This window comes from Schistocerca cancellata, chromosome 7 (genome assembly GCF_023864275.1).
Source record: "Schistocerca cancellata isolate TAMUIC-IGC-003103 chromosome 7, iqSchCanc2.1, whole genome shotgun sequence".
Taxonomy (NCBI): Eukaryota; Metazoa; Arthropoda; class Insecta; order Orthoptera; family Acrididae; genus Schistocerca; species Schistocerca cancellata.
In genome coordinates, this window is record NC_064632.1 from 193,104,280 (window position 1) to 193,132,250 (window position 27,971).

Below are 27,971 nucleotides of genomic sequence, written 5' to 3' on the forward strand. Positions count from 1 at the left end.
GTACACTGAAGAGCCAAAGAAACTGGTACACCTGCCTAATACCGTGTAGGGCCCCTGCGAACACTCAGAATTGTTGCACAACGAAGTGGCATGGACTCGACTAATGCCTGAGGTAGTGCTGGAGGTAAGTGACACCATGAATCCTGAAGGGCTGTCCATAAATCGGTAAGAGTACGAGGTGGTGGAGATCTCTTCTGAACATCACATTGCAAGATATTCCAGATATGCTCATTAATGTTCATGTTTGGGGAGTCGAGTGGCCAGCGGTATTGGTTAAACTCAGAAGAGTTTACCTGAGGCCACCCCGTAGCAATTCTGGACGTGTGATATGATGCATTGTCCTGTTGGAATTTCCAAAGACCGTTGAAATTCAAAATGGACAAACGTGTCACCTGTCGGAGTCGTATGTAGACGTATCAGAGGTCCAGTATCACTTGAACTGCATATGACCCACACCATTACAGAGCCTTCATCAGATTGAACAGTCCCCCTGCTGACATGCAGGGTCCACGGTTCGTGTGGTTGTCTCCATACCCGTACACGTCATTTCGCTCTATACAATTTGAAACGAGACTCGTCTGACCAGGCTACTTGATTCCAGTCGTCAACAGTCCAATTTCGGTGTAGACGGACCCAGGCTAGGCGTAAAGCCTTGTGTCGTACAGTCACGAAGAGTACACGACAGGGATTTTGGCTCCGAAAGCACATATCGATGATGATTCGTTGAACGGTTCGCAAGCTGACACTTGTTTGATGGCTCATCATTGAAATCTGCAGCAATTTGTGGAAAGGTTGCACTTCTCGCACGTAGAACCATTCTCTTCAGTTGTCGTTGGTCCCGTTCTTGCATAATCTTTTCCCGGCCCCAGCGATGTCGAAGATTTCATGTTTTACCGGATTACTGATATTCACGGTACATTCGTGAAATGGTCGTACGGGAAAATGGCGACTTTGTCACCTTAAAGGCATTCTTGACTAACATCACATCACCACGCCCAATCTCAAAGGTTACTAACGCTGACAATCGATACAGCGCGTATTTAAAACAAACCTTATTGGCATTCTCACTAGAAACACGCTTACCAACCTTCGTTTATGTCGCCCAACATCTTCGTGGTGTTTCGATATTTCTTCCGTCAGTGTATACTGAGCGATCGATAGTATTTTCATCAAAATACTCTTCAGTACATAGTGCAATAAATACTGAGCGTGCGAGGGCCCCCTAAAGAAATATTTCAGTGTAAATGAATATTGATAAGGAATTATATAAACTGTAAATATTTTCAATCGACTGTTTTATTTAAAAATGTTCTCAGAAGCGGCATCAACAAATGGTGTAGCAGATCGTAGCAAAGGAAAGTGTGCTCGTACCGACTCTGCAGTAAAAGCGGTGCCAGGTGGTCGTTAGGAAAATCCGCTGGCCCGTGCATTGCTTCAAAGCAGAGCGGCCCGTCGCGGCCCTGCTAAGTGCGACCGTTCCTCTGTAATGAATATTGCTGTAATCGGATTTCGGATATCGAATAATAAGGCACCTGCGAATCCAGGCGACGCCGATAATTGGAAACGGCGGTAGCGATTAGAATTCGTTAAATCGGACGTAGTAATTGGCAGAGCAGCAAAGCGGCAAACATATCACCGAAGGCAAATCGGTGGCGACTGACGCAAGCGCTCTCCATAACGTTAACAAGCCATGTTCTTTGTTCCTGGGGTGGCAAGCAAACAGAGTTCAGCACGAACGCTATTTTGTTTACTGCTTGGAATAACCGTGTTCTGGGCGCCAATATAGGGGTGTACGAAAGCCTGCGTCATCTAGGTAGTCAAACAGGAGATTACAGCAACATATTTCGTAAGCCTTAGCATAAATGTTAAGGAGTGTGATATATATATGCAGACTGAAGTGACGAATGAAAATGTGTACCAAAGTCGAGATTCGAATCAATGTCTCCTGCTCATAGGCTGGTGTACTAGCCACTAACCACTAGCTGGGCAGTAGCTCTGCACAACGTCACGGTCTGGCCTAGTGCACCTCGCCCCTCCATCCTCATTCCCATTCACGCCTCAGCCCACTTCGTATTCCCCCTGAACGCGAATACCTCCGGAGAGGCTCTTCAACTACAGTGGAGTAACACTTCAACATCGTAGGAAGTGGGGTATTGCTGCCTGAAACTCAGACATAGGTACTCAAATTAGATGAAACTACACTCCTGGAAATTGAAATAAGAACATCGTGAATTCATTGTCCCAGGAAGGGGAAACTTTATTGACACATTCCTGGGGTCAGATACATCACATGATCACACTGACAGAACCACAGGGACATAGACACAGGCAACAGAGCATGCACAATGTCGGCACTAGTACAGTATATATCCACCTTTCGCAGCAATGCAGGCTGCTATTCTCCCATGGAGACGATCGTAGAGATGCTGGATGTAGTCCTGTGGAACGGCTTGCCATGCCATTTCCACCTGGCGACTCAGTTGGACCAGCGTTCGTGCTGGACGTGCAGACCGCGTGAGACGACGCTTCATCCAGTCCCAAACATGCTCAATGGGGGACAGATCCGGAGATCTTGCTGGCCAGGGTAGTTGACTTACACCTTCTAGAGCACGTTGGGTGGCACGGGATACATGCGGACGTGCATTGTCCTGTTGGAACAGCAAGTTCCCTTGCCGGTCTAGGAATGGTAGAACGATGGGTTCGATGACGGTTTGGATATACCGTGCACTATTCAGTGTCCCCTCGACGATCACCAGTGGTGTACGGCCAGTGTAGGAGATCGCTCCCCACACCATAATGCCGGGTGTTGGCCCTGTGTGCCTCGGTCGTATGCAGTCCTGATTGTGGCGCTCACCTGCACAGCGCCAAACACGCATACGACCATCATTGGCACCAAGGCAGAAGCGACTCTCATCGCTGAAGACGACACGTCTCCATTCGTCCCTCCATTCACGCCTGTCGCGACACCACTGGAGGCGGGCTGCACGATGTTGGGGCGTGAGCGTAAGACGGCCTAACGGTGTGCGGGACCGTAGCCCAGCTTCATGGAGACGGTTGCGAATGGTCCTCGCCGATACCCCAGGAGCAACAGTGTCCCTAATTTGCTGGGAAGTGGCGGTGCGGTCCCCTACGGCACTGCGTAGGATCCTACGGTCTTGGCGTGCATCCGTGCGTCGCTGCGGTCCGGTCCCAGGTCGACGGGCACGTGCACCTTCCGCCGACCACTGGCGACAACATCGATGTACTGTGGAGACCTCACGCCCCACGTGTTGAGCAATTCGGCGGTACGTCCACCCGGCCTCCCGCATGCCCACTATACGCCCTCGCTCAAAGTCCGTCAACTGCACATACGGTTCACGTCCACGCTGTCGCGGCATGCTACCAGTGTTAAAGACTGCGATGGAGCTCCGTATGCCACGGCAAACTGGCTGAGACTGACGGCGGCGGTGCACAAATGCTGCGCAGTTAGCGCCATTCGACGGCCAACACCGCGGTTCCTGGTGTGTCCGCTGTGCTGTGCGTGTGATCATTGCTTGTACAGCCCTCTCGCAGTGTCCGGAGCAAGTATGGTGGGTCTGACACACCGGTGTCAATGTGTTCTTTTTTCCATTTCCAGGAGTGTATATCGTTCCAGAGACCTCTTGAAGTGTGAAATATCTGTGATGTGACATTCGTCGCTTCCTCCTACATAGTGTAGCATGTAGATGTTGAGACTTGAATAGGTCTCTGGAACCATATTGTTTTATTTCTTTGGGAATAATTCAACAGAAATGGTATCGTTATTGGGAATAATCGTAAAGAGAGAGAGAGAGAGAGGGATAGTGACAGAGGAAGAGAGAGCTATATCGTATTATGAAGATATACAGTTAATGGCTCAATACATTTATTTTATAGTAAACGATTACGAAAAGCGTCTCACATTCGTTGGTAAACCTTAGAACGTGTATTTCTTTATGTTTAGCTTGTGATGGTTCATACTCTTTATCTTACTATTTTACGTAATTCTGATTCTACATTAATTACGGGATTGACAATTTTGTTATTTGTGCATTGTGTTAATAGAAATTTGTGCATTTCATCTGTTTTTTGCACATTTTTATTAGTGTGTAGTGTTTTATTTGTAAGGATGTGTCTCAATAATACTACCTTTTTTCTCTACCATGTTTATCTTTTTTTCATATCTATCGCAAACTTGCCGTGCTATGACTACACAGACATGCCCATCGTTCATCCGACTTATGTGCAATGTGTCACAATTAATACATCTTAAAAGCTTTTTTTATCTGTTAACTGATCTTGAAGGGCAGGCTGAATGGACGCCAAGGATTCATAGCCGACCTTGTTCAGTGGCTCGTCACATACCTCCGGGATTTCGGCGGGAGGAGGTCGTTTTGGCCCGGTTACGGATTGGACACTGCCGGTTCAGCCACCGCCTTCTGCTGACGGCTGCGCCGGCGCCGTTCTGCCCATGTGGGCAGTTGCTGACGGTACGCCACATTTCAACGTCCTGTCCGAATCTTAATACACTGCGCATTGATCTTGGCCTGCCATGTTCTCTGGATGAAATTTTAGCGGATGACCCAGGAGCAGCTACTCGCGTTCTTCGTTTTATCCACTTGATAAACCTGTCTAAGGACATTTGATTATGCTGTTTTCTTTTAATCCCTTGCCTGTTAATGTGACTTTTATAGTGTTGCCCTCTTTAGTTGCTGTTTCAACATTGTGCCTTGCAGTGAATTCATAATTTACTCCGGGCGGTAATGACCACTGTAGTTGTGCGCCCTAACACCACAAAAAAATTTCCCGCGATTTGGGGAAGTAACTTGTCAAACAGAAACATTATTTCGTCGCAGAGGGTCATAAATTTGCTCATTTTGTCCATGGCTGATCGAATTTTGTGAGCTATACTCTCGATTTTTCCAGTCGTGTCTGGTTTCATTCTTGTGACTATATGTGTCTTCATCTGTCTCAATGAGCCTCCAATGGAAGTGACATCATTAATTCCGTACTCGTTCGTCGATTGGCTGGCTGTGGCACGTGCGCAAGTTTGTGCATACTGTCTTTGTGTTGATTGTCGGTCTCGATTGTCTTCAGTTATAGTCGGTTATGGCGGTTGAATTAAGTGGCTAGATGTTGCAGTCTCGCTTCGAACTTTTGTGGTGGTGCTGTAAGGTTATAACGCCATTCGGTACTCTGGGCAAACTTTCCAGTTGGCAGGATGGCTTGTCAGATGGCTCTGAGCACTATGGAACTTAGAACTACTTAAACCCAACTAACCTAAGGACAACACACACATCCATGCCCGAGGCAGTATTCGAACCTGCGACCTAGCAGTCACGCGGTTCCGGACGGAAGCACCTAGAGTCGCTCGGCCACAGCGGCTGGCAGGATGGCTTTTATTCCTACAAAGAGTACATGCAGGTTGTTCTGTTGATGTAATGTGCCCCGGTTTGTCATGTCAGGGCCTGTGCATTTCACGCGTCTCGGTAGCAGGCAGCAGTATTTTGTCATATCCTGAAGCCTCTGGCAGTTCTGTGTCGTACGTCTTCTTCCGGAAGCTAGTATCCAGTAAGTAATGTTCGGTATAGATTCTGTCGTTGTCGTTACGCTTTTTATGCATACGCTCGATCTCGCCGATCGCTACAACCTTTACGCTCATTTGTTTTTCGGAGCTCGCACTGTTATTTAATGAAAGGTCCATTAACACAGTGTTTTACAACTCTGCTGAGTCACTGCACCAGACGAAAGTCTTGTTTAAATTGAAATCTGAATATCGGTACTTTAGATTTTAAAAGTTCTTTATTTCAATAGAACGCTTAATTACGCTGTCAAACAAATTCTACGTTTCCACCAGGGTCCTTCATTCGTCGTGTTTCATTTCATGATTAAATTCGAGGCAGTGCTCGATGACTGCCGATTTGCTGTTTGTTTCAATCGAATGCGTCACTACAGTTCCTAGTTACCTTTCCTCCACAAAAAACATGCCACATTCGGAGGTGGTTCATGCCCGGATTTTGAACATCTAGAGCGTCTTTAACATGACATCAAAGACTCTATGTTGACGAAAGAATGGGATCAAATGCATTTAGAGGGCTCCGAGAAACAAATGAGCACCACTAAGAGCGTAGCGGGCGCTACAAGTCGAACTTGGACGTAGATAACGGCGCTATGGCAATAATAGTACAGTCTGGTTAGAGTCCACGCAGTCAGTAGGCATAATATAATACAGCTCGTATCACCTGCGGAAAGCGGCTGGGTCGATCGTCGAAATGCTATGTAGATGAGAGGAGATAGGAACATTGCTGAACATCGGATAATACACTATCAATCAGTGGAGTAGAGAAATCATGAGAGAGCAGATCGCTTGACATCCCAATAGGTCCAGACTCCGCGCACATTGCATCAGGGGACGTTTTGTGTCGAAATTTTCCTGTCATCTTGGCTTGGACGAACATCAGCGCAAAATAATTCACAGTTATTGTAAGATCCAAGCTGATTTTGAGTTCATTTTATATTTCTCGGATCAAATAAGAATCAAAAACTTACTTTTATACCGTTTTTAACTTAAATTGAACTATTTACATAGTAACTACTGTCCTATTTCGTGTACAATATTTACTATGTGTTGTCTAGTGTTTCTGATAAATTTTTTATTTGAATAAATTTTTTTTTGTTCGCAGGAGTCTGGAGCAATGTAATCTCTGAAGCTTTTCCATCATTTCCCCAAAAAGTGGATTTATAAGGTGGGTCGAGTAGCTTATTTCGATACGACACTGTGCCAACGGAACTAGTTTTGGAGAGCTGTGTTCATGGTGTAGAAAGGTAGAAATAATGTTGCAAAAGAAAAGGACATCACAACAACGTCATCTGCGAACTGTTGTAAGACATCATCCTATGAATTCATCTGAGACAGCAGCCTTTCGATGTTATGACGATGTTGTGCAGGAATAAGTGTCCCTCCTCCTCCTGGGCCCTCAAGGTATCTCAGGTTCTTATGTGCTGACGAACTGTAGTTTTGGAAGCTTTGTATCCAGTGGTACTAGAAAGAATGTAACATTCGTCGTGATGTGGTCCCTGTGGACTGCTCACGAAAATGGCAGTTGAAAGCACCATAGGCGTCAGTGGATCATCTGGAGTGGCTCTCCTTTGAGTTCTGAAGACACCGTGAGTTGAGGAATCCCACTGACTCTCCGCCGCATGCGGCGGCCATGAGAGGCCCGTCCGTGGAAAGGTGAGCCGGCTCGTGGAGCCGCCATGCTGCGGCCATCGCCGCCGCCGCCGCCGCCTCCGCCGCCCCCGCTGCCTCTGCTGCTGCTCGCCGTTTTCGTGCTGTTGATCTCCCTGGAACACCACTTGGCCGCCGCCTGCCCGTCCGCGTGCAAGTGCATGTGGAAGGGTGGCAAGCAGACCGTGGAGTGCATCGGCGAAGGTCTCATCACCATCCCAGACGGAATAGACCCAGGCACGCAGGTGCTGGAGTTCTCAGGGAACAACCTGCAGTCTCTCCCCAGGGAACGTTTCCAGAGGATGGGCATCATCAACCTGCAGCGTATCTACCTGGCTCGTTGCCGCATCGTTCAGATAGACGACCGCGCCTTCAAAGGACTGACCAACCTGGTGGAGCTAGACCTGTCTCAGAACCAGCTGCGCTACGTTCCCACAGCAACCTTCAGTGACTATCCTTCGCTCATGAGGCTCATCATGAATGGGAACCCTATCCGATCTTTGGAAGCGGGTGCTTTCAAATCCTTGCCGTTTCTCACGACGTTAGAATTGTCTGACTGTGAAATTGAAACTGTGGAACCTGGAGCTTTTTCTGGTCTAGATAATCTGGAGTGGCTCAAGTTGGATGGGAACCGTCTCAACAACATCAGGGGTACCGACACTCTCCCGAGTACCCTTCACGAGATTTATCTGCACCAGAATCCTTGGCAGTGTGACTGCAGGCTAACTGACCTGAGGGCATGGCTGGTGACGTATAAGGTTCCACATACAGAAGAGCCCAAATGTACATCACCGGGGCGGCTGAAAGGGGAGCTCATAAAGACACTGGACTTGAACGATCTCGCTTGTCTCCCAGATGTCTCCCCTACGACTCTGTATCTTGAGATTGCCGAGGGTAAGAACGTTTCACTCTTGTGTAGGGTGTCTGCGATACCAGAGGCACGAGTGTCGTGGTGGTTTCAAGGGAGGATACTTCAGAACGATTCACTGGTGGCTCCCGGTGTTCACCTGTACTACTTCGTAGAGGAAGGTTCAGAAGAAAAGAAGAGTGAGCTGTTCATCTTCAACACCAACACAGAAGACAACGGCACCTTTGTCTGTGTGGCTGAGAATCCAGCTGGGAAGAGCCATTCCAACTACACTATACGCATAATCGTGAGGGAAGAACCCATTGTAGGGCCGCCGCCGTTCCCTTACGAGTACGTAATAACGATAGCGTGCTCCATATCAGTAATAGTGCTCTTCTTGCTGATCGGCGTGGTGGCGTGCGCGATACGTTGCCGACGGAGGCGCATGCGCCGCCGGAAGAAGGAGCGCAGCAAGGTGGTTGCCCTGCAGCAAGGCAAGGGCGCCCCTCTGAACCCCATCACGAGGCTGGGCGGCGCCGGTGGCCTGGGCGGCGCGCGCGCCCCAGAGGGAACAGCGGGGGTGGTGCCGCCCCCGGCCAAGGCCAACGGCGCGCTGCTGATGGGTGCGGGGGCGGACGGACGGTCGCATGCCCTGCCGCCGCTGCAACACGACGTCATGATGTCGCTGGCGGCAGCCGGAGGCGGCAGCGGCGGAGCGGCCAACCCCTGCCTCGCTGGCAGCCCCCACTCCATGAGGTCATACGCGCTGGAGGCCAACCCGGACCTCATCAACGACACCGAGAGCATCGGCAAGGAGAGGCATCGCGGGGACGGAGACGGCGGGGAGGAGGCTGGAGGTAAGCAAATAAAAGTCCCTCCAGCTGATTCTTGCAGTGTACTTTAGAGTTCTGAAAGAATAGGTGTGTCTTTGAGATGTTTTTACTATGAACAGTTTAAAGGTGACATGTCGTTATAAATCTTTGTCCAACGTCCAGTGGAGGCGGAATAACGCCTGTTATAAATTCCAGAAGGACGTGCTCGAATTATTCACACAGACGTCAAGAAATTATTAGTTCTGTACATTGATTATAAGCGTTAATATTTGGAGTCATTGGGCAACAGTTGCTATTTCAGTTATCAACAATCATATAAATAAGAAAAAATTCCGTTTTTGTATACAAATATTTTATTTGTGTGCACCACAAACGTTTCACCTATTGGGGAGAGGCATCTTCAGTGGTCTACAATATACAAGAAAATTATTTAATTATTCTTATTTCAATACCAGATTTGTAGTGGATCTCGAAAGCTCATTTAATTATGTAACCATTTACAACCCTATTTTAGTATGGTTCTTTTACATTTAATTCGTTTTTATGTCCTTTTCATACCCTCATTTATTCTTCAGAGCATGCTAGATGTGTGTACTATAAGAATCTTTAGTACACGTTTCTTCCAATTTAGATGTCACACAGTTAAATAGTTGTAAATATAAATGAGTAGTGAAATGAAATGCCAGAATCACTACAGATATCTTATCAATATAAAATTCAATAATTTTCTTTTATATATACATTACTGAATTTGCCTAGCATAAATAGATGAGACATGTTTGGTACATGCCAATAAAACATTCAGTTGCAAAAGACAGAGTTTTTTATTATTTATATGACAAAAATGATATTTCGTTTATCGTTAGGTACTCTTAGGCAATCACAAGTATAGTCCGAAGAGGACCCGGTGCCTGATGTGCGGTGACAAATTGTCGTCCAGAGCTCTGGGCGAGTTCATTCGTTTGTTTGGAAGGGAAGACTGACATTGTCCGACCCCTTTCGGCCGGTCGGTGACGGCAGAATCGAGAAGCATGTAATGCAACATTTCTCATACGATTTTACTGAAGTTATTACGTAAAAAAAAAAAAAAAAAAAAAAAAAACATTTTTGAGTTTCTTGTAGCTTCATATGTCAGCTTCATGATGATGTGTCCAGCACTTCGTTAATAGTCACAGTTGTTGTGAGATTTACGCGGAAGTAAGACACTGCGCGAAACTCAAAAAAGTTTGCAATGAAAAATAGAGATAGCTATCATTTTCTGTTTGGTGCATATTACGTAATATGTTGGCGCATGTGAAGTTTAGCTAACATATTGACGCTTTCATCAGACTTGAGTGGAGACCTCTCTCTGTCACCAATCTCGAGAAAAGTGAAATAGTGTAGCAGACTCGTTTACAATCGCACACTCTAGCGACAAAGCCAGAGTGAAATATCCACAGTATTCCCGGTATTTCAGAAACGGTTTGAAATATCGAAATGAGATTTTTGCCGAGCACTCAAAGAAGAGAGTAGCTTACCACGCTGTTATTGTGCAAAACTTCATCATTCCAATAAGTAGAGATTTTTTCAATGAAAGAGTGAAATTTTCAAGAGCCATCGATAGATGGTGAAACGAGAAATGCTATGTGCTTTGGAACAACATAAGGGAAGACATTACACGTTTATTTTTGCTCCAGAGATACGTTTTATCACAAACCACTGATCTTACTGTTCCTCAATTTCTCGCTTAATAAACTTAATAAACTACTGTTTCAGAACTTCCCCGAAATTGTGTCTGCACATTATATTAGTGAGGTGACGCGTTGTAAACTTCGCTATGTTTTGGCAAAAGAAGCAGATTTTGATATGGCAACAACAGAAATGTTTAAGTTTTACTGAAAATTCGATACTCATGACGCTTTTCTGAAAGTTACATTCAGTTGAGAAGGCCGACATGAATAAATCTCTGCCTTTTTCATCGGAATACATTTTACAAACTAACAAAAGCAGAGGCGACAGATCTTTTTAAATGGTCTCCATGAAAGTGTGGATGCAGAGGGGCTCCAATTAATATTTACAAAGTATGTCAGTGTAGGTTTTAGTTTAGAACGACATTTCCCCTCCACCTAGCCGTTACCTCCCCTACAGCGTCTGCCTGTAACCGACACCACTACTGACCTCCCGATGTATGCCATGACGGCTGTGCATCTACCAGCCACGTTATTCTGCGTGGACTCTTACATTAGCAAATACAATCAATTAAATTACGAAGTACCAGTAATCGAAGATATGGTTGAGGTTTTCCATCTACTCAGTTGCTTTATAGCCATCTTGCTGTATCTTTTCCTAAGATCTGGGGAAAGCACGTAAGGGGTAGTATTTAACAAGTTGTGGCGCCGTCTGTGGCACCCAGCAGTAGCTACAGGTTGGAAAGTCTCACCATCGCTAGGTGCGCAGAGTGACAGTCGTTCTCATGTTCCATGTCTGATTCAGATCAGTCAGCACCAGGTATCGCGAGAAACATCGAAGCCTGGGATTTTGATGGGATTTTTTGACGCACTAGAAGCCTTACCGAAATGAAAATGATAGTTTTCGGTTCTTGGATACCAGAAAAAGCGCTGGGAGTCAAGCTCGTGGAGGCTATCCAGGCTGAATGAGGGGATTTTTCTCGCCTTGTAGAACCGGTCTATGTGTAGTGGTCGATTCTTTTGTAATGTTGTCCGTACCCCAGTGAGATCTTACATTATACACTCCTGGAAATTGAAATAAGAACACCGTGAATTCATTGTCCCAGGAAGGGGAAACTTTATTGACACATTCCTGGGGTCAGATACATCACATGATCACACTGACAGAACCACAGGCACATAGACACAGGCAACAGAACATGCACAATGTCGGCACTAGTACAGTGTATATCCACCTTTCGCAGCAATGCAGGCTGCTATTCTCCCATGGAGACGATCGTAGAGATGCTGGATGTAGTCCTGTGGAACGGCTTGCCATGCCATTTCCACCTGGCGCCTCAGTTGGACCAGCGTTCGTGCTGGACGTGCAGACCGCGTGAGACGACGCTTCATCCAGTCCCAAACATGCTCAATGGGGGACAGATCCGGAGATCTTGCTGGCCAGGGTAGTTGACTTACACCTTCTAGAGCACGTTGGGTGGCACGGGATACATGCGGACGTGCATTGTCCTGTTGGAACAGCAAGTTCCCTTGCCGGACTAGGAATGGTAGAACGATGGGTTCGATGACGGTTTGGATGTACCGTGCACTATTCAGTGTCCCCTCGACGATCACCAGTGGTGTACGGCCAGTGTAGGAGATCGTTCCCCACACCATGATGCCGGGTGTTGGCCCTGTGTGCCTCGGTCGTATGCAGTCCTGATTGTGGCGCTCACCTGCACGGCGCCAAACACGCATACGACCATCATTGGCACCAAGGCAGAAGCGACTCTCATCGCTGAAGACGACACGTCTCCATTCGTGCCTCCATTCACGCCTGTCGCGACACCACTAGAGGCGGGCTGCACGATGTTGGGGCGTGAGCGGAAGACGGCCTAACGGTGTGCGGGACCGTAGCCCAGCTTCATGGAGACGATTGCGAATGGTCCTCGCCGATACCCCAGGAGCAACAGTGTCCCTAATTTGCTGGGAAGTGGCGGTGCGGTCCCCTACGGCACTGTGTAGGATCCTACGGTCTTGGCGTGCATCCGTGCGTCGCTGCGGTCCGCTCCCAGGTCGACGGGCACGTGCACCTTCCGCCGACCACTGGCGACAACATCGATGTACTGTAGAGACCTCACGCCCCACGTGTTGAGCAATTCGGCGGTACGTCCACCCGGCCTCCCGCATGCCCACTATACGCCCTCGCTCAAAGTCCGTCAACTGCACATACGGTTCACGTCCACGCTGTCGCGGCATGCTACCAGTGTTAAAGACTGCGATGGAGCTCCGTATGCCACGGCAAACTGGCTGACACTGACGGCGGCGGTGCACAAATGCTGCGCAGCTAGCGCCATTCGACGGCCAACACCGCGGTTCCTGGTGTGTCCGCTGTGCCGTGCGTATGATCATTGCATGTACAGCCCTCTCGCAGTGTCCGGAGCAAGTATGGTGGGTCTGACACACCGGTGTCAATGTGTTCTTTTTTCCATTTCCAGGAGTGTATAATGTTTCTTAGCATAATGAGCCACTGCATATGGGTTGGCAGAAGTTTACTACATTTAGTTCGCATGACTTGTCGAAGGTGAACTTTCTCAAGGCGAGTTGGTGAATTGTTGAATCATACAGATAAACAGCACCTAGCTGACTAATAAACTAAGGCCATTGTTTCACTTCTCAAAGTATTAGCGCCAACTGCTCTTAGCAGTATCGTGTACCTTTTACAATAAATTATTTTGGCTGCTCACTTTTGTTGCAGTTTTCACAAGATGGTGCCGGTAGGTAATCGACCTCTCTACGGTGACGCCCAGGTATTTAGGATTGATCTACCATTGTTTTATATTTTGTCCGAACAATACCAGCTGACAGTAATGAGCGGATATTTTGCTGAGGTGGAATGTTGTAATTTGTGCCTTTTGTGGGTTTCACTTAATTATTACGAAGAAACTAAAAGCTGGAGCGGGTCACCATCAGTCTGCTACAAACGGAGTCTTTCGGATATCACTACCGCCGAGGAGTTTGTAACATACACTCTGCGACCTGCACTTCATCCTGAATTGACCATCCTGACGTAACATAGTGTTCGCACACCACCGCTGTTCCACGTGTCACAATGAAAGATTAGAAACAGCACGCATGCATAGTCAACTGATAATATGAATAACTACAAAAGTAATAAGACTAAGTGCAATGTACATATCTATTTATATACATTGTCCTAGATATTTTTACAGAATTAAGTCAAACGAGAAGAACAATGAGCTCCTAAGCAAAAAACAAAAGAATAACGGAAGGTAACTGTGCCTATATAGGCTTCCCCAGAGTAGTAATTCTTGATAGTGTCGTCGAATTTGTTCCCGTATCCCAAAATCACCATGAAGCGATACTTCGGCGATCCATCTGTTCACAATCTTCAGTTCTAGGCGCTACAGTCCGGAACCACGAGACCGCTACGGTCGCAGGTTCTAATCCTGCCTTGGGCATGGATGTGTGTGATGCCCTTAGGTTAATTGGGTTTAAGTAGTTCTAAGTTCTAGGTGACTGATGACCTCAGAAGTTGAGTCCTATAGTGCTCAGAGCCATTTAAACCATTTTGTTCACAATCTTCAAGACATACAACGCTGCTGCTACTGAGTGCCGCTCGAAACTGACACAACAGCTCTCTCAGGAGGGTCAGTATGGAGCAAGGTCAGCTGCTTTGGGAGTCTACTTTGCAGGCACAGGTTTGGTTCCTGTTGATGGTACTGGTAGGTGGGACTTCACAAGACATAACCTGCATCTCAATAGGAAATGGAAGGGTAAACTGGCTGAGACGATAGCAAAATCTTTATGGGGAGGGGGGGAGCACTGAAACTCGGAGGAGTACCTTTTTAGGCTACGATCAGTGTCCAATCATCCTAAATTGATTGTAATGGAGCTTTATGAGAAATTCAGACAGGCAGGTTCTAGAGATGTGAAAATATCACAAGATTCCCATAACAATACAGAGAAAAATAATGTTAATATGTCACAAGATTCACATAAAAGCACAGTGAAAAATAATGTATATATATATATATATATATATATATATATATATATATTGCATCAGAATATCAGGTGATTAAAAAACAACGTAGATGAACTTCATGTTTGTTTAGAAGATTTAGAAACTGAGGGTGGAATAGATGTACTATGCCTGTCTGAACATCACATAGTCACAGGTACTGAAATGGTAAATGTAGGTGGATATAAGCTTTCAGCACAAGTAAGTTGAGAGACACTATGGAGAGAAGAGGAGTTGCCGTATATGTTAAAATCTGTCATAGTGTGAAAAATTTGGAAGCTATGTAAAAAATATTGCAGTAGAGCAACATATAGGAGCATGTACATGTGATTGTAAACTAAATAATGACACTTTTATAAGTGTAGCCGTGTATAGGTCCCAATTGTGAAATTTTCAATTACTTTTGAAAAACTTGGATTCTTCGTTGTTCTACCAGTCAGACAGAGGTAATCAAATTAATGTTTGTGGGGATTTCAATGTAGATTTTCTGAAAGAATCCGATAGAAAGCTTGACCTTGAATTATTACTTGGTTCTTTCAATGTCGTGTCAGTTATTGCTTTTCCTACTCGAGTGGTACAGGAAAGCAGCTCACTGATAGATAATGTATTCATAGACCAAGACAAATTTAATCAAATAAGAACTATTCCTGTTACGAATGGTCTATCTGATTATGATGCACAGTTAGTTACAGTACATGATATAGCTCCTCCAAAATATTGCATTAAGTTAACGATTTAACAATTCAGAAATTTAGGGAACGCACACATCAACTAGACTGGAATGAGGTGTACAGGGAACATGATGCTAATTTAAAATTTACCCTATTTCATGACACCCTTGTGAGTATATTTGAAAACAGTTTCCCTAAGAAAACAGTGAGATATAAAACTTCCTGGTAGATTAAAACTGTGTGCCCGACCGAGACTCGAACTCGGGACCTTTGCCTTTCGCGGGCAAGTGCTCTACCAGCTGAGCTAACGAAGCACGACTCACGTCCGGTACTCACAGCTTTACTTCTGCCAGTACCTCGTCTCCTACCTTCCAAACTTTACAGAAGCTCTCCTGCGGACTTTGCAGAACTAGCACTCCTGAAAGAAAGGATATTGCGGAGACATGGCTTAGCCACAGCCTGGGGGATGTTTCCAGAATGAAATTTTCACTCTGCAGCGGAGTGTGCGCTGATATGAAACTTCCTGGCAGATTAAAACTGTGTGCCCGACCGAGACTCGAACTTGGGACCATTGCCTTTCGCGGGCAAGTGCTCTACCAACTGAGCTACCGAAGCACGATTCACGTCCGGTACTCACAGCTTTACTTCTGCCAGTACCTCGTCTCCTACCTTCCAAACTTTACAGAAGCTCTCCTGCGAACCTTGCAGAACTAGCACTCCTGAAAGAAAGGATATTGCGGAGACATGGCTTAGCCACAGCCTGGGGGATGTTTCCAGAATGAAATTTTCACTCTGCAGCGGAGTGTGCGCTGATATGAAACTTCCTGGCAGATTAAAACTGTGTGCCCGACCGAGACTCAAACTCGGGACCTTTGCCTTTCGCGGGCAAGTGCTCTACCAACTGAGCTACCGAAGCACGACTCACGTCCGGTACTCACAGCTTTACTTCTGCCAGTACCTCGTCTCCTACCTTCCCAACCTCCCCGAGGCTGTGGCTAAGCCATGTCTCCGCAATATCCTTTCTTTCAGGAGTGCTAGTTCTGCAAGGTTCGTAGGAGAGCTTCTGTAAAGTTTGGAAGGTAGGAGACGAGGTACTGGCAGAAGTAAAGCTGTGAGTACCGGACGTGAATCGTGCTTCGGTAGCTCAGTTGGTAGAGCACTTGCCCGCGAAAGGCAATGGTCTTGAGTTCGAGTCTCGGTCGGGCACACAGTTTTAATCTGCCAGGAAGTTTCATATCAGCGCACACTCCGCTGCAGAGTGAAAATTTCATTCTGGAAACATCCCCCAGGCTGTGGCTAAGCCATGTCTCCGCAATATCCTTTCTTTCAGGAGTGCTAGTTCTGCAAAGTTCGTAGGAGAGCTTCTGTAAAGTTTGGAAGGTAGGAGACGAGGTACTGGCAGAAGTAAAGCTGTGAGTACCGGACGTGAGTCGTGCTTCGTTAGCTCAGCTGGTAGAGCACTTGCCCGCGAAAGGCAAAGGTCCCAAGTTCGAGTCTCGGTCGGGCACACAGTTTTAATCTGCCAGGAAGTTTCATATCAGCGCACACTCCGCTGCAGAGTGAAAATTTCATTCTAGTGAGATATAGTTGTAAGAAACCATGTAGAAAGCCATGTGTTACTAAATGGATAAAAGTATCTTGTAAACAGAAAAGGGAAACGTATCTCAAAGCTAGGAAATAGTGAAACATTGTAAAAACTACTGCACTGTATTAAGAAAAGTTATTAAAAACTCCAGATGTATGTGAATTATGTCTGAGGTTAGCACATCTGATAATAAAATTAAAACAATTTGGAATATTGTTAAAAAGTAAACAGGGCAACCAAGAGCACAGGATGACTTTATATCTATCAAACACAATGAAAATTTGTTAACAAGATGTCAGAAATAGAAAACATTTTTAATAATCATTTTTAAGTGTTGTAGAGAAAATAAGATCCAGCTATTCATTAGAAAATGCAATGCAGTATATGGAAGAGGCAGTACTTATGCAATTTGATAAAATTGAAGTTCAACCCAACTGTTCTACTGAAATTAGAAAAATAATAAATTCACTATGGGACTTAACATCTGAGTTCATCAGTCCTCTAGAACTTAGAACTACTTAAACCTAACTAACCTAAGGACACGCCACACATTCAAGCCTGAGGCAGGATTCGAGCCTGTGACTGTAACAATCGCGCAGTTCCAGACTGAAGTGCCTAGAACCGCTCAGCCACACATGCTGGCATGAAACTAGAAGCTCACATTGAATTGATGGCATTTCCAACAGAGTACTAAAAGTTTGTTCCCAACAAATAAGTAGGAATCTCAGCAACATAAGTAGTAGCTCACTGAAACAGGGCATTTTTCCAGATAGACTGAAATGAGCTATTGTTAAGCAACTGCATAAAAATGGGGATAGATCTGATGCTAACAACTGCTTCCCAATCTCACTTCTGACAGCTTTATCAAATTTTCTTAAAGACGTAATGTATTCAGGAGTAGCATAACATATTTACAAAAATTAAATACTAACAAAATGTCAGTTATGTTTTCAGTAGCGCTCCTCAACAGAAGATGCTATATTTGCTTTCACTGATCAAGTATTGAAAACATTGAATAAGCAAACATCACCCATTGGGGTATTATGTGATCTCTCAAAGCCTTTTGATTGTGTGAATCATGAAACTCTTGTAGATAAACTTAAATATTGTGGTATGAGTGGGACAATGCACAAAGGGCTCAATTCATACTTGTCTGGAAGAATGCAGAAGTTTGAAATTAACAGTACTGATACTCTGAAAAACCAGCAGAGTCCTCTAACTGGGGAGGTATCAAGGATGGTGTCCCACAGGGTTCAGTCTTGCGTTCCTTATTGTTCTTAAGATATACTTATTAACGACTTGCCAATCTATATTCTTGAAGATGCAAAGATAGTTCTTTTTACTGATGATACAAGTACAGTGATCACACTCACACTCAAAATGCAAATAAAGTCATTCAGAAAATTATTGAGTGGTTATCTGCAAATGGACACTCACTAAATTTTGAGAAAACACAGTTTATACTATCATGTACAGTAAATGGCATAACAGCATTGATAAATATAGATTATGAACCGAAGTCTGTTGCTAAGACAGAGTACTCAAAATTACTGGGTGTGTGCATTGATGAGAAATTGAACTGGAAGAAAAGCATCAATGATCTGCTGAAATGGTTACGTTCAACTACTTATGTTATCAGGGTTAAGGCAAATTTTGGTGGTATAAATAACAGTAAATTAGTCTACTATGCCTATTTTCATTCACTGCTTTCATATGGCATCATATATGTGGGCAATTCGTCATTGAGAGAGAAAGTATTTATTGCACCAAAGCGTGTAGTCAGAATAATAGCTGGAGCTCAACCGAGATCACCTTGAAGACATTTATTTAAACAACATGGGTTATTCACAGTACCTTCGCAATAAATTTATTCACTTACGAAATTTTTCATTAATAACCCATCCCAAATCAAAAATAACAGTGAAGTGCGTTGTTACAACACTAGAAAAAAAGGATGATCTTCACTGTTCTGGATTAAATTTCGCTTTGGCACAGAAACGGGTGAATTAGGATGCCACAAAAATCTTTGGTCATTTCCTAAATAGCATTAAAAGAATGACAGATACCCAGCAAACATTTAAAAGCCAATTAAAAGAATTTCTGAATGACAACTCCATCTACTCAATAGATGAATTCTTAGATATGAAGTAGTATATGTGAAAACAAAACAAAAAAATCATTATTTTGTGTAAAGAGAACTTACGTTAAGGTGACACATTCCACATAATTACGAAATATCGTATTCATGATCTATGAAACAAGGATTAATGTATGTATGTATGTATGTCCGCCAAGGCTGCAGTCTAGTTCTGTGCCAACCTAACATCAATTGACTCCTGATGAATACTGTCTCCAAACCCGGACATAATAGCAACTATGAATTGTCTCGTCAGATTTAATCCGACGTCCCTCGTTTAAACAATACTTCTGTACCGCAAATTTTTCACGCTGTTGTATCCTCGTGCGATGGCGGTGTTCGATAGAACTGCTCACAACTGTGAGAATGGACAGGCCGATTCAAGTTTTCCGACGTTCACTCGGAACTTTTTGTGTACCAGGATTCCTAGACCCCAAATAACTCCCTACATATCCGAGCAGTGGCCTAATATGTAGATGTAGATGTAAAAGTAACATAGACGGAAGAACGGAAGACTTTTTTAATGTCAAATTTCTGTAAAATTCTTCTAATCATAAAGGATATGCCTCTAGCATATGGAATAGTGGACACAGATCCTCTTCATGCACTTCCAAGGATGTTCAAAACATCATATCTCGAGGAATCTGAGTCTTGGAATACCCATTTACCTTAAATACAGACGCCAAGTGTTCAACGTATTGTGTTAGACAATCCACATCGGAAAGCTCGGTAAGTGGCATCGCCTTGCATGCAGAAAACGACTGCTATATGTTGGTTTCCGGTGAACACAATGTCCTATGTAAATCGTCACATCTAAAAATGGAAGCTTCTCATCAATTGCAATCTCATAGCAAATTTAGTGCTTGGATGAGGAGGGCTGAAACTTGGTTAAGAGCATCATGTCCATGTGTTCCAACAAAAAACTTATCATCAACGTATCTTCAGAAAGTCGCTTGTTTCAAAGTCTAAGTCTTCAGTCCCCTATCCTGAAAGTTCCAAAGTACCTCTACGGAAGAAATGGTGAAAATTGTAAGGAGGTTGGATAAATTTAGATGGAGGCTCGGGAAGCTCCTAGGTGCATTCACCTTCTTGCTTTGATACCTTGTGGAAGGTATCATACGTTCTTTTGCCAGATTTGTTCTTTTTGTCGATAGCAGGATGGTAAAAGGATGACAGAGCGTCCTAGCCAATTGCTGAATACGCCACATTTGTTTTACCCGAAGACAGCTGCATAACAAGTGGGACAGCCACATAGCAGCAGTGTTGGGTGAAAGTTTAAATTTTACTTGATCTCCGTGGAGACTACCGTTTACGGAATTTTTTTGGTCTCTAGAAAAAGCACCATGCAGCATGCCTGAGGGAGACGAAATTAGACATCGGTTGTACCAAAGGCTGCGTCGGTCTCGACGAACGCGGGAAAACATCTTTTCTTCAAAGAGTGTGGTTGTTCGTTCCCTCAGATATTTTGACACAGGGAAAGATTACATCCTTGGAACAGATGCACTAACCAATGACGCATCTTAATAAAGATTACGTAGAAGATTTGTGCAAGAGCGTCTTTGTACTGGCTTATTACGTAGAAGATTTGTGCAAGAGCGTCTTTGTACTGGCTTTCCTCCAAGATTGTATGGTGTCCCAAAAACATTTGAGGATGGAATACACTCAGACTCTATACTTAGCAATTTCGGGGCGCCAAAGCACTATCTGATGAAACCACAAACGTGTATTTGTTGACTGCGAGCACCGCATCTCTTATTCTGTGGAATTTATTCGATGACTGACATCTTTGTGGCTGCATCATTCGGAGTTCTTCTCCCCATAATCCCCAGTCCTTATGGAGGCTGCATACTGGTTGTGCTTTTCATGTGGAATCTCTATTTACACGGGTGCCTCGGATGAAGTCGTTGAGTTGGATTAGTGAAAAGCTGCGTGAGGGTTGTTGAAGCTATTGCATGTGTGATATCCAGGCAATTGTTATTTAATGGCAATATTTTTGAACAGATTGAATGACTGGCTTTGGATACATTTCTGTCACACACAGTTGCGAGTATATTCACGGAATATTTTGGGCCTGGGACACGGGGTACTTTGGCTATGAAACCAAGATCTTGCTATAGATCAGTCTGGCCCCGTGGACGTGATTCCCATAACTGATTTTGGATCACTTCATACCAGCATTAAATTTTCCACTGAAGTTGAAAGTCCTGGGAAGCATCCATTTTTAACGTCATGGTTTACAAATATCATGATGGTTCATATAAAAATGCATCAAATGGCTCTGAGCACTAAAGGAGTTAACATATGAGGTCATCAGTTCCCTAGAACTCTACTTAAACGTAACTCACCGAAGGTCATCACACACATACATGCCCAAGGCAGGATTGAAACCTGCGACCGTAGCAGTCAGGCGGTTCCAGACTGAAGCGCCTAGAACCGCTCGGCCACTGTGGGTGGCTCATGACGGTTTACTCGGACACAACATTCACTAAAAAAAGAAACATACCGACCGTTATCTGCATGAAAATAGTTGGCCCCAGAGCACCAACGCAGTAAAGTCCTTCGAACTCTGATATGCACACTGTATTTGTTTCTTATGTGGATAGTTAACACGGGTATTTGCACACTTGGGGTCTGTATTTAAGGAAATTAGACGCTCCAAGAAGCAGATTCACGCTACTCGGAAGTTTAGACCTTCCGTGAAGTTGCGTGAAGAACATGTGTGACCATTACTCTTCACACTGGACCCATATACTTTAATATTAGAAAACTTTTAAAAGTATTTACCATTAACAGAGTGTTCCGTTTACCTGCCATGATTAGGGCAGTATTTGGCTTTTTCAAGGGTGATTTGGGACTTAGGAACCAGCGACGTACAAAACTCGATGTGCTTGTGGGTGAAGGCTTACATCGACCGGACAGTTTGGGCTGTTCAGGCTTGATAGACTGACAAACAACTGGACTAATAGACACAAGAGCTTTCCTCAGTAGTGCGTGGAACGCTGTATTACTGTAAATCGGAGCGCAACTTTCCTTGAAACTACCCACGTGAGCATTTGAGGATAGTGCTTGACTGCGACACTTTGTCTGCACCAGTGTTACTGACGGTGGCACCACAAGTCCATACTATGGGGCGAGACCGGTGGTGGATGGCGCAGGCGCCGCCCATGATATGCTGGCCTTTAGGATATAAGCCTTGGTGTCAGTTTTCAGTGGGATTCGGCGGCAGCAGCTTCTTCTGAATATGGCGGACTGCTGGATCCTCAAAATACCCTGTCTTGTTGGTTTTAGGATATGGAAGCTAACTAACTACAGATCAGTTTAAAAATAAAAACGAATTCAGTTGGTTTCGGTTTAGGATAATCCAGAGGCATAACAAATACGAAAAATGTTTGTAATGTTTATTTATCTACATCACAAAGATTCTGTTTTAGCCTTACATTTGTGTTTGAAAAAAATAAACTTTTAATTAATGTGTTAATACGCTAGGGGATATTTCTGTTAAACACCAGTGCTAATAGTGATTTTTGTAGTAGTTAACAATTCACATGATTCGACCACTATTCAGCTATGCTGAAAGTCAAGTTGCGGTCGTTATAAATCTTACAAAATGTAGTTATGGAATTTAATAATTCATTGCACTCATTTGAATTTGCTGAGTAGGAGGGCCATTGCATGAACATAACAAATAAGACTGAGGAAAGTAATATATTTGTGCCCTAAAATACATGTAGCGATTCTGAATATATTTGCAACTGTTAAAGATAGTTAATTTTCTCAGTATTTTTTCTTAATACGCATCGCCGTCCCGTTTGCTGATAATGACTAATCATTCATACATTGTTTCCTTAATTCTTTGCTGCGACAAAATAAGTTGATGAACGTCCATTTCAAAACTGAAACAGGTTGTTAATTGTTTCTTTATGTAGAAATGAATGGTTTGTGGGGGGTGATGACTGCCTGTCGAAGATACCACATAGTTGAAGTTTTTGCATAGAAAGAGCATCGCAAAGTAAAGGATAAGAAGAATATACTAAAGTATTTTACTGATGCAGGAATGCACAATTAACTCAGAACAAAGTAAAATTTATTGAATGTCCATCATTAAACCTCCTGAGAGGTTGTAGTGCAGCGCACAATTGAACTTATACTGCTGTATTTAGTAGGGAAAACGGATACCACTTGAGCTACCTTGTCAAGTCACACAACCTAATTTTACAACTTCAGCTATACCCGTACGTCTTCCCTCTTTCCGTCTTTCCAAATTCATACCAACTCTCCTGCGAAAGTCACTCGTCCAGCCCTACTTGGAGAAAGGGTCTCTGATAGAAAGACGTAATCACAGGCCAATGCTGGTTTTTGGGAGTAATCTTTTAGTTATCAGATGAACTAACTTCCTGACGTTTACATCATGTGCGTCCGACTGTCATTTGACTGTGGAGATGGCTAATTATTGAGGTGAAAACTGACTCATTACTTTGCGATTTTAACTCTGCCTCTTATTCTGTTGAAGCTATTCTAGATTTGTGTAGGCTAAAGTATTATCATAACGCAAGCATGACCAAAGATGTCGATTAAACACTTCTTCTATTATACAAAAATTTCAGAATCCTGTCTTGAATTTGCATAGAGTCGATGTGTCTGGTTGTTCCGTGGGTTCCTGTGGGACTATATAGACAACACCCATCAAAAAACCTCACAAGAAAATTGAGATCTCAGACATAGCTTATCATAACGATTTATTGATTTAGAATCACAATAAATTTGAATAATTTAATTTAAATGTAGAAAACCCCATCAATTGGACCAATAAACTTCCCCTCCTTCTGGTACACAATGATATGTTTTTCTTTGAGATTAACATTATCGATAATGTGAGTGAGCAACTCAAATATAAAGAGGTCTTTTTTCTGCAGACTTCAGTTTTCATCTTAGACAGGCAACAATCGAATGTCGTAAGGAAGGAAGGACTGAATTAGAGTATAACGTCCCGTCGACAACGCCCTAATTAGTGATGGCGAATGGAACAGTAAGAGTGACACCGGTAAGTGATGAATGCGATCAGTAGAGATTATTCATCGTCCAGGAAATGTTAGAATTACGTTATCTATTTTACCAGAATGCTGGACAAATCGATTTTTTATGTATAGACATAGCTTGGTTTGACTAGGTTTTGTAATTATCGTATTTTCTGTGTCATACCAATGAGCGTGGCATCTGTAGACCCACTCCGTTTTTGCTATCAGCCCTTTTTTACATTTAAATGTTTTCCCCTCCTGAAGGGTGGCACTGAACCGAATATTAGAAAGGGTTTTCTTATGTCCTCTATATTCACAGGGGGTCCTGGCAGTCTTTATTATGCGAAAAACTGTTAAACGTGTTCAATCTGCGTGTGTACCGATGAAGTGAGACCGATGCAAATACTAACTCCTCTAAATTTTCCTGCCAAATCGAACTTTTCTTTTTCTTCCAGGAAGACTCCTTCATGTAAAGACCTTGATAAATATTTCTACCTAGTCTTCGGTTATATTATATTCCTTCTTCTCTGTGACTTACAATTGTAAAATTTCTTTGGTAATCTGCCATGGTTAATCATGATAACCCTCTTCCCTCTCGTTACTCTAAAGACGGGCTGTTACCTCTGTTATTGCGAAAAACTTTTATAATGTGCCTATTGTATCATATCTTTCCTTATCATGCTGATTATATCCTACAAGGTATCTCAAGAAATGCATTTCGAAATTTCTTGTAATGATGTGTTAAATTTAGTTAATATCCATGTCACATTTCTTTGCACCAAATGAGGTAAAGAAATTATTTTATAAAATTTTAACACACTTTGTTTTCTTTTCTTTATTGTGATCATTTTATTTAGCAGTTCATCATATCTAGTTTCTACTTCATGCTTTGTATCTCGCTCCACAAAGTGACTTAACATACATGCCAAATTTTTTACTTGCTATATGGTGTTTACCGTTTGTTAGGAATTTTTATACAATCCAGTCGCTTCCTTTGACCATTCCAATAGTGGAGTGGGTCCTTAGTCAGATGTGTTATATTTTGATGACAAATTCAGAAGTAGGAGTTCAGGACGTTACAGATTAACGAATCGCTAGATGCTATAAATTGTTGATGTGCAAAATGTAGAGTTAGCCTTGACAGATACATTATTTTTTCTTTTGTGATTATGCACACCGCATTCAAAGGAAAATAAGTAGAACCCGTCCTTTTCCTAAGAAAGAAAATCTGCGAACAAACTGTGATTACCACTGTGGTACTTCACAAATACATATGAGAATGACAAGTCACGCCACTGATTGTGCCTGTTGGAAGGCTGCTTAACAATGTATAAATTTTAATCAGAAAATTCCTTAATCAATAAAATACGCAGTCCCGCAAAACAAACAAACTGGGAAAGTACAAAATTTAAATATAAATTCCAAACGAGACACTTCAACAGAACATTGAAAATGACTTTTAAATAAAATTACTGTTGTTTAATATACAGGTTCAGTTGAGAGTACATGCGATTTAAATGTAAGTCCCAACCAGTACAGACCAGCAGGAAAGCTGACAATGACCTTTAATAAAAATACAATTGCCCAAAATTCAATGTAAGCTGAGAGCTACAGCAAACGGGGAACAGGGAACAAGGAACGAGCGGCCAGGTTTCACAATGAGTGGGGACTACCAATACAAGTTGTGAGTTTAACACTCCTTGAAGTTACTGTAACTTAGAAGCGAAATTATCGGCGCTGTCTGATGCAATAACTCAAGCATACTCATCTACAAAGGTTGCTTGGCATCCCACACAAATGAAGCTATAATTTAATTCCGTCCATGGAACTTATAACAGGGAATACTCGTACACTTGAGCGACATATGGCCTGGATCCATACACTAACCGATGATCATGCACTCAAACACTCATAGGCAAGTTACTATAACACGTGAAATACTATGTAACAGAGAATTGGCCTTACGATGTCAAAGACCCATAATAAGAAAACAACACTGAACTTCACTCAGGTGGGAAGGATGTGTGACTTGCAGAATTCCAGCCAGGGTGTTATTGCCTCCAATCCGTACAGGCTATCGCCGAGGAGCAGTAAAATTTAAGCTTGCAGGTTATGCCCGACGTCCGTAGGTCTTCCCGCAGCTGGCTGCTACCAATTATTAAGCTTTTATCCTTCGTTTTCAAAGCGCAGGATTATATGTCGTTACTTATACCCGTTGTTCCCAATAGTTTTTCTTCTGAATTTGTATAAATTATATTATAATCCGTAGCCTCAAACTTAGTTGCTGTGTAAAGAAGATCCCTCAGAGTTGATTACAAATTTGTTGAAAATTTTATGACCGATTTAGTAGATAATTCTCATGCTATAGCGGATAACGTATTTGCTAGATACAATCCATTAAGAATGTAGTGTGAGTTCTATATCTCCAAACGGTTCCGTTAGGTATGACAACAGCTTTGCTGTGGTCTTACGAAAACCATTCAGGAGGGAGAAATACAGATTGGATAGAGCGTTATACAATCTTTAAGAGCTGAAGCAGGTGTATTGATAACATATGAACTCAGCATTCAAGTTCTCTGAATTTCTCTTTAAGCTGCGATGCTCTCAGGACACATTAATTGGCTGGTGTGGATTCATCTGGCAGAGATAGTATCACCTTGTCACAGTGCATTTGATAAGGCACGCTGGGAGATATGTTAGGCTTCACCCTACCTGTAAAACAACAACTCTTAACCAGTCCTTTAGACAAGGTTTCTTCATTAGCCTATATTTTGACTTAAATGTCGTATTTCTGTTGAAGTAATAGTTAGATTCCTTGTTTAGTAACTTGTACCGAAAAGTCATCCGGTCATCGAGATTCACTAGAAGCTTGCCTAACAGAAACCTCGTCTGTGCGAGATCCTGATTGTACAATGATATTTCAGGTTTCGCCACGAACGTTTCTTCCAACATTCTCTGAAGGCAGCCTTATGTTTATGAATCTATGGGAAAGAAACCGGTCGGATTAGCTCCCTCGAACGTCGAAACGAAGCTTGCCATCCTTCTGTAATGAGTGCTTCGACAACGTGATGCTGTAATTAATCTCCCGTCCACCCTTCTGAAAAACAGGTATCTCAAACACTGTTAAGCTGATGAATTCCTCCATTACTGTACGTAGCGACGAGGGTTACGCAGAACTTAAGCTTTAGCCTTCATGAACCCAACGGAATAAATGTTAGTTTCCTCCTAAAAGAACTCGTTTTTCGTATTCTAGCACTGTAGATGGTATTCCACTGCCCATGTAAGTCATAGCGGAGAGGTGATACGCGTCTGCCAGTCAGTTTTATGGAATAAGCGCATGAAGACGTAAAAAAATTGTAGAAAGGAGTATTATATTTGGACGTGCCGATGATCACACTGTGACTGAATTAGCTTGATTTGTTGGTGTACCAGTGAGGACTGTCAAATGAGTCCACACAGAATTGTGTACCAGTCATAGCCATGTAACGAGGCATAAGAACAGTGGTCGTAAAAATATCCTAACCGACAGGGACCGGAGATAAGTATTGTGCCTTGTCATTGACGGTCGGTTTCGCACGGGACAGGAACTCGTGCTGCAGGTTATATCATTCAGTTCCTGAGAAAATATTTCGTGATGAACGTCTCGATTCTACTGTCTTGCAAAAGTACATTGCTGACAATGGCGTATTAAGGAGCACAGTCTCATTCAAACGGTCAAAACAAAAACTTCACAGAGCTAACTGAAGGCCTGTATATATGTCCGATGAGTCACGATTTTGTCTCTCTTCAATCGATGCAAGGTATCGAGAGCACTGGTGGCCAACGCCGTCCTTCAACCTACAGGGTGTGAAAGGTTACTGTTCAGTCCACAGGTGGTTCTGTCGTATTTTTGAAGTGTTTTTCTGTACCTTGATGTGAGCTCACCCACTCATGTCACCGTGGACATGAATCATAATGTTTATTTCAA

The 27,971-nt window shown here is 43.4% G+C and overlaps 1 protein-coding gene across 1 annotated transcript in view; it reads left to right on the top strand.

The window, feature by feature from the left end:
* The window catches only part of LOC126092697 (leucine-rich repeat-containing protein 24-like), a 67,166-nt gene that overhangs the window by 12,278 nt on the left and 26,917 nt on the right, over nucleotides 1-27,971 (top strand). Inside the window, exon 2 of the mRNA XM_049908420.1 lies at nucleotides 6,681-8,929. Within this exon, the coding sequence (XP_049764377.1) occupies nucleotides 7,255-8,929 (1,675 nt within the window). The 5' untranslated portion in view covers nucleotides 6,681-7,254. The remainder of the gene's footprint in view (nucleotides 1-6,680; nucleotides 8,930-27,971) is intronic.